We start from the raw sequence: 12,171 nt of genomic DNA on the forward strand, positions 1-12,171 counted from the left end.
TCCATCTAATATATTTTTTACGATTTTAACTCTCATTTTTTTATTGTTGTTTTTTATTTTGGATTTTTTTTGTTTAGTTTTTTTGTATAATTTCAACCCTCATAATTTTTTCATGTTGATAACTCGAGTCACGGTTTAAAAAGTTAATAGGGAATATTTTTTTTCAACATCATTGTTCAATATTATTTTTTGTTTTGGAAAGATTTTGGTAAAATTGTCATTATTACACACACACACAAAAGAAAATGTACTTTTTTTTTTGTTTTTTTTCAAACCTATTTTCTACTCTAAATATATAAATAACTATAGTATCAATAAGGTTAAACTGTAACTCGGATCAGAATTCATCCTGCTTGTTTTTATGAAAACAACTGAGAACTCAAAAAAAAATAAAGTAAGAATAAATGAATTTATATATAATTTCCGTCTATAAATAATTTAAATAAAGATTTATGATTAAATAAGATGATAATTTCATCAAATGTTTTTATTTTTATTTTTTATGATCAAGAAAAAAGCCCAAAACGACACTCCAAAGTCACATCCTTCCCATCCTTCACCTCTTGATATTTTCCCTCCTTCCCCCGTTAGACCCCAATAAAACAAGAAACAAAACCCACCTCTCTACCTTGGCCCCTCGCTCTATCTCCACAAAAATGGAGACAGCAGTTCTCCTGCGCTCTTCCAACAAACTAATCCTCAACCATCGCTACTACTGTCCTCATAAATTCTTTCGCCTTCTCTCCTCCTCCTCCTCATCCACCCCTCGAAATTCCCACCGTTCGATCAACCCGCTCACTTCTCGCTCCCTAGCCCGCCGCCGCCGCCGCAAACTCCTTCCTCTCTCTGCCACGTCGTCTTCGTCCTCCCCCTCTTTTCACTTCAACAAACATCACTTCTCTACTATCTCTCCTCACGCCATCTCTACTCAGTACTCTCCAGGTCAAGTGTATTTCATTTTTCCAGTTTAAAATCAGAAAAACGAATGACTGAGTTTTGATTTTGTGTGTGGCTGCAGATGTCAGCAACGTGTCTGACGAGGTTGCGGCGAAATATGGATTTGAGAAAGTATCGGAGGAGTTTATCGGAGAGTGTAAATCAAAAGCTGTGTTATTCAAGCATAAAAAAACTGGAGCTGAAGTCATGTCTGTTTCTAATGATGATGAGAACAAAGTTTTCGGCATTGTTTTTCGCACTCCTCCGTAAGTTCTTAGTATCAGCATTAGTATCATCCCTTGTTTTAATTTGATGCTAAGTGGATGCAGTTATAGTGGTTTATTATGTAATTTAGATAAAGAAAATTGGATATTATTGAAATCTTGAATTAGTTGTGATAGTTAATTTTATAGCATTTAGCATTCTTTTTCGTTGTTTTAAAGCTTAATTTAGTGCTACGTGGATGCAGTTGTGGAGGTTCATAGTAGAAGAGTGTGGATACTATTGAAAATCTTGAATTTATTATGATTGTCCAAGTGTTGAATTTGTGAAAGAAAACGGCTATGGAGTGTTTTGTATTTGAAAATTAAATGCTTTGTGAAAAAAATTTGTGTTTTATGCTCTTCTCGGTTTGGTTATCAGTGAAAAATAGTTTCTTGAGAGGGGACCTGAGAACTTGTTAAACTTGTCAGATTTTGTAGCAAGCACCACAAGCTGACTAGTGACTAATTTAGTTGATGTGCAAGCTACTGATCGTGGCTAATGGTGTAATGCAGGAAGGATTCTACTGGGATACCGCACATATTGGAACATAGTGTACTATGTGGGTCAAGAAAGTACCCATTGAAAGAACCATTTGTTGAGTTATTGAAAGGAAGTTTGCATACTTTTCTGAATGCATTCACTTATCCTGATAGGACTTGTTACCCAGTTGCTTCCACGAATACAAAGGTAAGAGGAAATTGATAAATGTACAATATGCAACTTTGGGTAATAGAGTAGTTCTTTTTTTGGATTTTGTTTAGATTTTAATTCTTGGACCTTGTTTTCCAAAACAGGATTTCTATAACTTGGTTGATGTATACCTGGATGCTGTATTCTTCCCAAAATGTGTGGAGGATTACCAGACTTTTCAACAGGAGGGTTGGCATTTCGAGCTCAATGATCCTTCAGAAGAAATATCTTATAAAGGTTGCACATATAAATATATCCAGCTACTTGTTAGGCAGTATTATTTGCTCTTTTTGCATGCAGCATCTTCATCTTTAATGAGTTTATTTTCCCTTTATTTCAGGTGTTGTTTTTAATGAGATGAAGGGTGTCTATTCCCAACCTGATAATATTTTAGGGCGGACTGCTCAGCAGGCAAGTTCCCCTATCTCTAATTGTTTTGATTTTAATCATTTCTGTATGAAAAGTGTTGACTATGACATTCCTTCATGTCTGTTTGGAATCATTCATGAGTGCAATTTTGTGAATGCAGTTATTCAAATGCTTTTAATTTGATATTTAGTTCACTAAGTGCTATTTATTTTATGGACGTGCCTCCACTACACATTATCTTATCCTTAATAACTGTCACTCGCAACTTGTGTGCAGGCTCTTTTCCCAGACAATACCTACGGTGTTGATAGTGGAGGGGATCCAAAAGTTATTCCCAAATTAACTTTTGAGCAATTTAAGGTCAGTCTCAACATCCTTGATCTAGCATGTTAGTGTAGAAGTGTCTATACTATACAATCCACACAGCTGTTTTTTTTTCCTTTTTTTTTGTGCGGGGGGTTGTAAATTCTTTCCAGGTTTGAAATGATATTCTGGTGTGTCAAACTGACCATTTGTTTTTTTTTTTCACTGTCTTGACTGAAAACTTTTGGAACTTTGATGGCACTAATCCATTTGTCTGGACTTAGAAAACTTGTGTGTTTTCATTATTGCTTTTAGAAGCTGGATACTTACAAAACAATATATAGACTAGGGCAGTGAATATTTTATTATCCATTCACTCTTATGTATTGCCTGCTGCAATAACTTCTGCTTTGTGGTGTGATTTTCTCGTCAAGTACATCTGGTGCCTAATATTTTCAATAATGTGTGAATATTTTTATGCATGAATATTTAATTTATTTTGCCCGTGTGCAATCTCTGGCACTGTAGTGAGTATGCTATATATATATATTATTATTTCCTTGCATGCATAGCTTATCCTTGGCTTTACTTAGGATCAGTCTATTCATGATTATGACTAACACATAAGGTAATCTCTTCTTTACTGACTAAAATATCACAGGAGTTTCATGGTAAATATTACCACCCGAGCAATGCCAGGATATGGTTTTATGGAGATGATGATCCAACTGAGCGCTTACGCATTCTGAGTGGTACTGCATCCGAGTCCCATCTCTGTTAATAAATTATGCAAGCAGTTTATGTAAACCATTTTTTCCCATTTAAATACAAGGCACGGTGAGCCTATTAGAAAATACCCAGGTAATTTTGTCCTAAAGGAAAGCATTTGCAAAGCTACAGGTGTAAAAGGTGAAATGATGTTGGCCATGAGTGTCAGGAGTTGATGTTCACAAAATAGCTGAAATGAAACCAAAATTTATTCATTTAATGGGTTTTGTCTGGTGGACTTTTGCTGCTGTTTCATATATTTTAATTTGTCTAAATAATAATGTCATCATGCTTCATCATACTATCACACTATCATACTGTTTAAGTAGAATAAGTTATGTGTCCGTGTATTCACAAAGCATGTAGGCTGGCCTATAGATTGTTAATGTTTCTTTTTTAGTTCTATGATAAATTTGCTTTAGAGGAATACTGTGTTGTGTACCTTAAGATCATTACACAGTCAACATTCATCTCATATACCATCACTTGTAATATTCAGCTCAGTAATTAAGAAAATTTCAGGATTCTGAAAAACTTGTACTTTGATTGTTCTCTCTCTCTCTCTCTCTCAGAGTATCTAGATATGTTTGATGCAAGTTCAGCTCCAAACGAGTCAAGGGTTGAGCAACAGAAGCTTTTTTCAGAGCCTGTCAGGATCATTGAGAAATATCCTGCTGGTGATGGAGGTGATTTGAAAAAGAAGCACATGGTATGCCTTAATTGGCTGCTAGCAGATAAGCCCCTAGACTTGGAAACTGAGCTTACACTTGGCTTTTTGGATCATCTTATGTTGGGAACTCCTGCTTCTCCCTTGAGGAAAATCTTGCTGGAAAGTGGTCTTGGAGATGCCATTGTTGGCGGTGGAATTGAAGATGAGCTGCTTCAGCCTCAATTTAGTATTGGGTTGAAGGGTGTCTTTGAAGAGGACATTCAAAAGGTAGAAGAATTAGTCATGAATACACTTAAAAAGTTAGCAGAGGAAGGATTTGAGACAGAAGCTGTGGAGGCATCCATGAATACAATTGAGTTTTCTCTCAGGGAAAACAACACAGGGTCATTTCCTCGTGGCTTGTCACTGATGCTTCGATCCATTGTAAGATTTGATTATTTTTTCCCTAGCTTCTGCAAACCAGTCATCATTTATTCATTTCAAGTATGATTTATGTGGTTTTGTTTTGTAGAGCAAATGGATATATGATATGAATCCCTTTGAGCCTTTAAAGTATGAGAAACCTTTGATGGACCTAAAAGCAAGAATAGCTGAGGAAGGTTACAAAGCTGTTTTTTCTCCTTTAATTGAGAAATTCATCTTGAACAATCCTCATCGTGTTACTGTTGAAATGCAGGTAAACAGTTAAATCTGAAAGTTCAGTTTCTATTTGTATTGTAAAGTAATTACTTCAGATGACACTGGGTGTTTTCTGTTTCAGCCTGATCCTGAGAAAGCTTCTCATGATGAAGCTGCTGAAAGGGAAATTTTGGAGAAAGTTAAAGCAAGCATGACCGAAGAAGATCTTGCTGAGCTAGCACGTGCTACACAGGAGCTGAAATTGAAGCAGGAAACTCCCGACCCACCTGAAGCTTTAAGAAGTGTTCCAAGCCTCTTTCTGTGTGACATCCCCAAAGAACCCATACATGTTCCCACTGAGGTTATTGTTAAGCTTAGTGTTTTGTACTTGAATATCCTGCAGACAAGAATTTTGGAGACTTGTACTGAGCATTTATATACTAACTGTAGGTTGGGGATATCAATGGAGTAAAAGTATTGAAGCATGACCTCTTCACAAATGATGTCCTTTATGCTGAGATTGTCTTCAATATGAGATCACTGAAGCAAGAACTTCTTCCTTTGGTGCCACTTTTCTGGTGAGATGTTGCCACGAAGATTATCTCCATGGTCATTTCTTGTCATGCATGCTTGTCTTTCCTGTCTCCACTGTTAACAAATGTTCACAAATTGAGTTTTGCTTAGTTCAGGATAACTGATCAGAAATCTTAAAAACAATATGAGATTTTTGGTCAATTTTATTAGCTGGGCCCTGTCTTGTATATTTCTTTGCAGACTATTTATTCATATTTTCACTATTTATCAATGTCCTTCCAGCCAGTCATTGCTTGAAATGGGCACAAAGGATTTGACCTTTGTGCAACTTAACCAGTTGATTGGAAGAAAAACTGGAGGTCTATCAGTTTATCCATTCACATCATCTGTTCGAGGTAGGGAAGATCCATGCAGTCATATAGTTGCTCGGGGGAAAGCCATGGCAGGGCGTGTTGAAGACTTATTTAACCTGGTAAGTGTGGTTGAATTGTTTTGTTACTATAGCCGGTTGAATTGGCTTTCAAGCACTTGTGTCATTGTAGGTATTGCAGTTGCCTTTTTTCCCCTGAAGGCTTCAGCACACGGAGAAATTTGATTAATTTTGCTCTAGTGACTTTTAATGTTTTTTCTCTTGCCTGCTCCTGTTTGTTGAAGTGCTAGTTTCTAGAAATTGAATTTACTGATAGGTGATGCATTCTAGAATCCGGAAATGCTTTCTTTTTTCTTTTTATTGTATGTCCTTGTAAATTCTTCTTTGATACCTGAACCAGTTGAAGAAACCCAGATAGCAACAAATTAACATTTTTGAAGTATTGGTTTTGCTTAAGCATGAATACTATATAGCTACTGGTTTAGTTTCATGAAGATGTTTTTTTGAAGAAGGCTTTACATGGTTTTATTTGTACTCTTTTTTCAAGCCTGCATTTGTTTCTTGCTGCAAACATCTGTACACAGCAAGAGACCTATTTTCTGATACTTTGAGCCGATGCTTTATGTTTCAAAGTCTGTAGCTACATTTACAGAATCAGTTGCCCGGGGATGCAACCAATGGATGCAATGTTTTTTGTTGTAGGTCAATTGTGTTCTTCAAGAAGTCCAATTTACAGACCAGCAACGCTTTAAGCAGTTTGTTTCCCAAAGTAAAGCAAGAATGGAGGTACTTATTCATGTATTTTTGTATGATGAATCAGAAATGAAATTGGGTCTGTCTTTAATAACATCATTTCAATGTTCTCAAAAACTATCTTCAGAACCGTTTAAGAGGCAGTGGCCACGGAATTGCAGCTGCAAGAATGGATGCAAAGTTAAATGTTGCAGGATGGATTTCAGAACAAATGGGTGGTGTAAGGTTAGAATGTTCACCTTTTGGATTAATCTGTTACCCTTTGATTTCATCCCACAACCTAATACGATACAAGTGTTTCAGCTCTAGGATTTCAATACATATGCAATAACATTGATTTGTGATTTTGACATAGTGCTAATTGCTTTGAATGTACAAATAAATCATTAAAGATTCAAGTTTCATGGATAGCTTTCTCACTGCATGAAATGACACTAACACAGCTCAATTTTTGGGGTTCTATAGTTACTTGGAATTCCTAAAAGCTCTCGAGAAGAGAGTTGATCAAGATTGGGCTGGAGTTTCATCATCTCTTGAGGAAATTCGTATGTCCTTATTTTCAAAGAATGGATGCTTGATAAACATGACTGCTGATGGGAAAAATCTCACCAACTCAGAAAAGTATGTTAGCAAGTTTCTTGATTTGCTTCCTAGCAAGTCTTCTGTTGAAGCTGCTGCCTGGAATGCTCGCCTTTCTCCAGGAAATGAAGCTATTGTGATTCCTACACAGGTGAACAAACTACAATGTTGTCTGCCATATTGTCTCTTATTCTTGTTGCCAGGGTAAAATTCTGAGCTTTCACCTTCTACAGGTTAATTATGTAGGCAAAGCTGCTAATATCTATGACACTGGTTATCAGCTTAATGGGAGTGCTTATGTTATCTCCAAATACATTAGTAATACATGGTTGTGGGATCGTGTGCGTGTTAGTGGTGGGGCATATGGAGGGTTTTGTGATTTTGATACTCACTCAGGTATGGGGCATATGGGCATAATGAGATGCAGTGCTCAGCATGGAATTCCAGTTACACACTGTTTGGAACTTGAAAGGAGTTCTAACAGCTACAAAATATAAACCTAACCATTGGAATTCAATTTATGATTTTTTGTAGGAGTGTTCTCCTTCTTATCGTATCGTGATCCCAACCTTTTGAAGACACTTGATGTATACGATGGGTCTGGTGCTTTTCTACGTGAATTAGAAATGGACAATGATACTCTTACTAAAGCAATTATTGGAACAATTGGAGACGTGGATTCATACCAGCTGGCAGATGCCAAAGGTTATAGTAGGTATGTGGAGAGTATGTTTTAGAACCATTTTTGACGACTCAATTTTCTGGACACTCAAAAACCTTTGTTTCATCGTTTAGTCTTCAAAGTTTTTTCTAGAGAACACATGTCTAGGTGACACATACTGTTAATAATTCAATCTTTGGAATTTTTTTAGTGAGATGAGAGATGCAACCATAACCTTGGCCCTGTCAGAGGCACTTTGAACTTCTGACAATAGCTTCCTCCATTGTGTGTGTGTGTTTTGTAGGGTTGACTGCTAGCTTCTCTGGCTGCCTTTTTAACGCACTTCTTTGATTTGAGCTTTTTATCTGCTTGGTGTGGTTAAACAAGGAATATTTAAACACTTTTCTCTTTATTCCCCCACCCCACCCCACCAAACCCCTATCCAAAAAATCCAAAACACAACCTCAATACGTGGAATCAAAATCTATGAGCCTGAAATTAGAAGTCAGCAGTTAAGCAAAAAACTTTAAGGAAATGCAATTCTAATTGGTTTTTATTCTTTGTATTATAACCACTGCACTAACTATATTGTTGTATCCCTTGCCTTTCAGTTTATTGCGGTATTTATTGGGAATCACGGAAGAAGAAAGGCAAAAGAGACGGGAAGAAATATTGTCAACCAGGTAACGGTTAAGGTCTATTTGTTTAATTTCTGCATTGACCAAACACTAAACTTGTGAAAATACAAAAGCGTTGGTTGGTTATTACCCAGAATGGAGGACAGAGCTAGTATCCTTTAAATAAACGTGATAGGGAGAGGAAAATAATGGAAGAACAGATCAAGGCCATATCATTTACATGTATTTTAATGATAACAATGCAAGTCTTGCAGATTGTGATTTGTTTGGCGCTTCATAAAGCTTATCTCTCTGTAATCATGTCATTATAATTGATAGTTTGAAATTTTTTTCATCATGAAACTAACATCATTCTTTTTAGAGGAACTAGAATGATATATAACTTGTAGATGTCAAGGAATCTAAAGTTGTGCGGCTTCTCTTTTCTTAATTGAAATCATGGTCAATGCTCAAGCATTTAGATGTATTTTTCCTCCTAGCATAACTACTTTGATTGTTAGCCATAGACAATTTGAATGACATTGTCTTGATTATATATATATGAAGAACGAACATGAATGCGGTTTTGAATATAGATCCACACCAGCACTTGTCATTTCTATATCTAGTATCAATAAGACAAATGGATTTTGTTCCTATACATGGCATGTAGATCTGTTTCAGATGGATTTTACAAGATTATGAACCTTTCCTTTCTCCTTTCTCCTCTATTTTTTCCACAGCTTGAAGGACTTCAAGGAATTTGGGGAGGTAATCGAGGCTGTTAAAGATAAAGGGGTTTCAGTTGTTGTGGCATCTCCAGAGGATGTTCATGCCGCAAACAAAGAGCGTTCTAATTACTTTGATGTGAAGAAAGCCCTTTAATGCCTCATGGCAATATCAGATCAACTGATATCCCATTTTTTTTTCTTACAGTGATTGACAAATTAAAAATGAAAAAGATATCGGAGGAAAAAAATAATAATTAATCTTAAACCATACACCATGCCAGTGGTGCCGCAAAGGTTACCTGTATCTTTAAACTTTGAACAGTATTGTATATCTCCTTCAAGATTAACTGGAGAAACGTTGTCTTCCTTTTTCTCCCCATATTTTAATGGGTTGATAAACCATCTCAAGACGTTTCCTGCACTTAATCTCACCATAGATTCAAGTTTTCTTTATATGTGAACAACTACATTGGAACTTACCATGTTAAGAAAAACCTTTCTGTATTTTGGCTAGTAAGAGCTTTAAAACTTGACAAGGGTCACCTGTCAATAAATTTATGAAGTAGCAGTCCCTGATTTCATCATCAAGGGCTCTAAAAAACCAGAACGAATTTAAAAACATTTTGTTTTGGCTCCAATCTACCATTTAACTTATGGGTTCAAATTTATACCTTGTCAGAGAAAAGAGAGGGGAGGAACCCAGCCCAGACCCGTAAAAGTCTTCTGGCTTGTGAGGGTTTTACAAACAGAAAAGCACCGTGCTCAAAGTTGAAACGAGAAAGAAGGGTTCTTGTAAAGTGCGAATGTCGTGGAAACAGGGAGGAGAAAAAGAATGTCAGATGATATCCTACAAGAAGCCTTGTCAGAAATTCTTTCAAGATTACCAATGAAATCGCTCCTGAGACTCAGGTGCGTTTCAAAAACATGATGTTTTTTGGGGTTTCTTTACGGTGATGACCATAGACACTTCTTTTCTACCTCTGATCTAGCTTCTCGTCAGCACTGACTCTACATCTTGTCTTTTTTCTGTTTTAAGCCTTGCATGTTAATATCTCCTACTAGTTTAGTTCTCTTGTATTTCTAGTTTCAACTTTTAAAATAATTAACTGTTCAGTTAGGTGTATCTTTATTTTGTTTTATTAGTGTGGAGTTGGTTTAATGTATTGTTTTTTTTTTATTCGAGGAAACCCCACTTCTCGGAAATGGTACTTTGTGGATTCAGGTGTGCGAGTAAAACCTCGGTTGTCCCAGACTCTTACAAGAGATACACGTCCTGACTTGAACTCGAGACCTGCTGTGCAGATCTCAAACCCTTTACAATCACACTACACCTCTTGGGGTCTTAGTGTTAAAGGATACAAAGGTATATTCTATAGAACAGATCCTGTTAAAGTATTATTCTTTAAGCTTTGATTATAAATCTTGTATTATTCTAAATTTCTAATCAATCTTTCTTATTTTGCAACAAGATTAATTTGTTTTTTAAGAATTTTCTTATAATCAATAAATTTTACTAATTTTATTTTTAAAAATTAAACTGAATTGAGCAAAACCGGTTGATATAAATTGATTTTCAATTTAATCCGATCATAATTTATATCAATTTCATTAGTTTTTTATATAAAAAAATTAATTACGGAGCCAAAACCGAAATTATATTATACGAAGATAGAATTTTGCAGAGAATGCAGGCTTTAGAGCTGCCACGTATGGTGTACCGTTGCCACGAAATGATTTTAAGGTAGTGTATATATGTGGCATATCAGCATGTGACAAGCCTATGATACAGCTAAATCATATTTAAAACCGTTTCTCAAGTAGGAAATTAATAAATAAGGGTAGCTCGAATCTGTCAGCAATTCTGTACAATCACATTATTCAACAATCAATATGTTCCAGTAAACGTGGCAGCGTTATTGCTACCTCAGTTATGTACGTACCATTTGCCCCAAGAATAATGAATTTCTTTCTTTAAATGGCCCAAGCCAGTGGCCCGGCTGGGCTCAGCAGCACGCGTGCGCTAACGCACGCGTGCGCTAACGCACGCGTGCGCTAACGCACGCGTGCGCTAACGCACGCGTGCTGCTGCACTGTGCAAGTGAATTAAAATTCACTTGCACAGTGTAAAAGACACTTGAAATAATGCAGAAGAAGAAGTCTCTTACCTGGTCTGCTGGAGGCGAAGGCGCGTGGTTGCTGATCAACCAGCCATTTTCTTGCTTTCCCTGCCTTTGAGTTTATTCCTCTGTTTTTTGTTTCGTTTGGTGATACTCCCCTCTGCAGGTTCACTCCCTCTAGGTTTCCGTCTTCCCCTCTGGTTTCCCCTGTTTATGTTTTCTTCGTCTCCTTGTGTTGTTCGTCTTCCTCTTTCCCCCCCTGCTTGTTTTTTGGGTTTTTTTGTTATCTACAGGGACGAAAGCAATGGTAAAAGCAATACCCCTCTCTGTGTAGTCTTTGTTTGGCTCGTGCTCTATCTCGGGTTTTTGCTCTGTGTGCTGTCTTTTTTCTGTTTTTCTAGGTTTTTTTGCTTTGTTTTTTTGCTCTGGTTCTGCCCTTTTTTTTTTCCAGTTCGTGGTCTTTTTCTCCCTCCCCCTTTGTGACCTTTCGTTCTCTGGCTTTTATAGCCAGAGAACAATCCGTTTCTTCCAACCATTGATTGCAGGTGTAATGGCAGCGATGGCAGCGGCGGGCATCCGTTGAAGAAGATGAACAGCGTATCCACAGACGGCGCCGTTTTGAAGTTTAACGATTATTTGCGTTTTGGCCCTTGAAGTTGTAAATGTTTTGTAATTAAGCCCCTAGTTCAAACTGTAATTGGCTCCCTGCATTTGCGCGCAATTTTTAATGTAGTCCTTGGATTTTAACTTTATAATTTTTACCCCAAACTTTAATATTTCTTCAATTAAGTCCCTGAATAAGTTAATTTAATTAAATCCAAAGTCCAATTAAGTCTAAAACTTATTAATTCTCTAATTAAACCCCTGATTGGATTAATAAAATTAATTCCAAACTTAATTAAGTCTCAAAACTTATCAATTCTCCAATTAAACCCTTGATTGGATGAATTAAATTAATTCCAAGCTTAATTAAGTCTCAAAACTTAATCAATTCTCCAATTAAACCCTTGATTGAATTAATTAAATTAATTTCAAGTTCAATTAACTCTAAAAATTTAATCAATTCTATAATTAAGCCCCTGATTGGATTACTTAAATTAATTTCAAGCTTAATTAAATCTCAAAACTTATCAATTCTCCAATTAAGCCCCTGATTGGATTAATTAAATTAATTCCAAGCTTAATTAAGTC

At 36.3% G+C, this 12,171-nt stretch overlaps 1 protein-coding gene and 1 long non-coding RNA gene across 2 annotated transcripts; both read left to right on the plus strand.

Annotated features, from left to right (window-relative positions):
• Nucleotides 1-584: 584 nt before the first annotated feature.
• LOC133699076 (presequence protease 1, chloroplastic/mitochondrial) lies at nucleotides 585-9,284 on the plus strand. Its single transcript, XM_062122213.1, has 19 exons — nucleotides 585-942; nucleotides 1,019-1,202; nucleotides 1,713-1,887; nucleotides 1,995-2,127; nucleotides 2,231-2,301; nucleotides 2,536-2,619; nucleotides 3,224-3,314; nucleotides 3,903-4,423; nucleotides 4,512-4,676; nucleotides 4,761-4,979; nucleotides 5,069-5,196; nucleotides 5,435-5,624; nucleotides 6,225-6,308; nucleotides 6,403-6,500; nucleotides 6,741-7,005; nucleotides 7,088-7,250; nucleotides 7,389-7,569; nucleotides 8,127-8,198; nucleotides 8,876-9,284. Exons 1-19 carry the CDS (start codon nucleotides 657-659, stop codon nucleotides 9,015-9,017), a joined length of 3,252 nt encoding a protein of 1,083 aa, XP_061978197.1. The 5' UTR covers nucleotides 585-656; the 3' UTR covers nucleotides 9,018-9,284.
• A 1,642-nt stretch (nucleotides 9,285-10,926) lies between these two features.
• On the plus strand, nucleotides 10,927-11,735 carry LOC133699999 (uncharacterized). Its single transcript, XR_009843348.1, has 2 exons — nucleotides 10,927-11,161; nucleotides 11,488-11,735. It is a non-coding gene; the product is annotated as an uncharacterized LOC133699999 (long non-coding RNA).
• Nucleotides 11,736-12,171: the final 436 nt, after the last annotated feature.

This window comes from Populus nigra, chromosome 7 (genome assembly GCF_951802175.1).
Source record: "Populus nigra chromosome 7, ddPopNigr1.1, whole genome shotgun sequence".
NCBI lineage: Eukaryota > Viridiplantae > Streptophyta > Magnoliopsida > Malpighiales > Salicaceae > Populus > Populus nigra.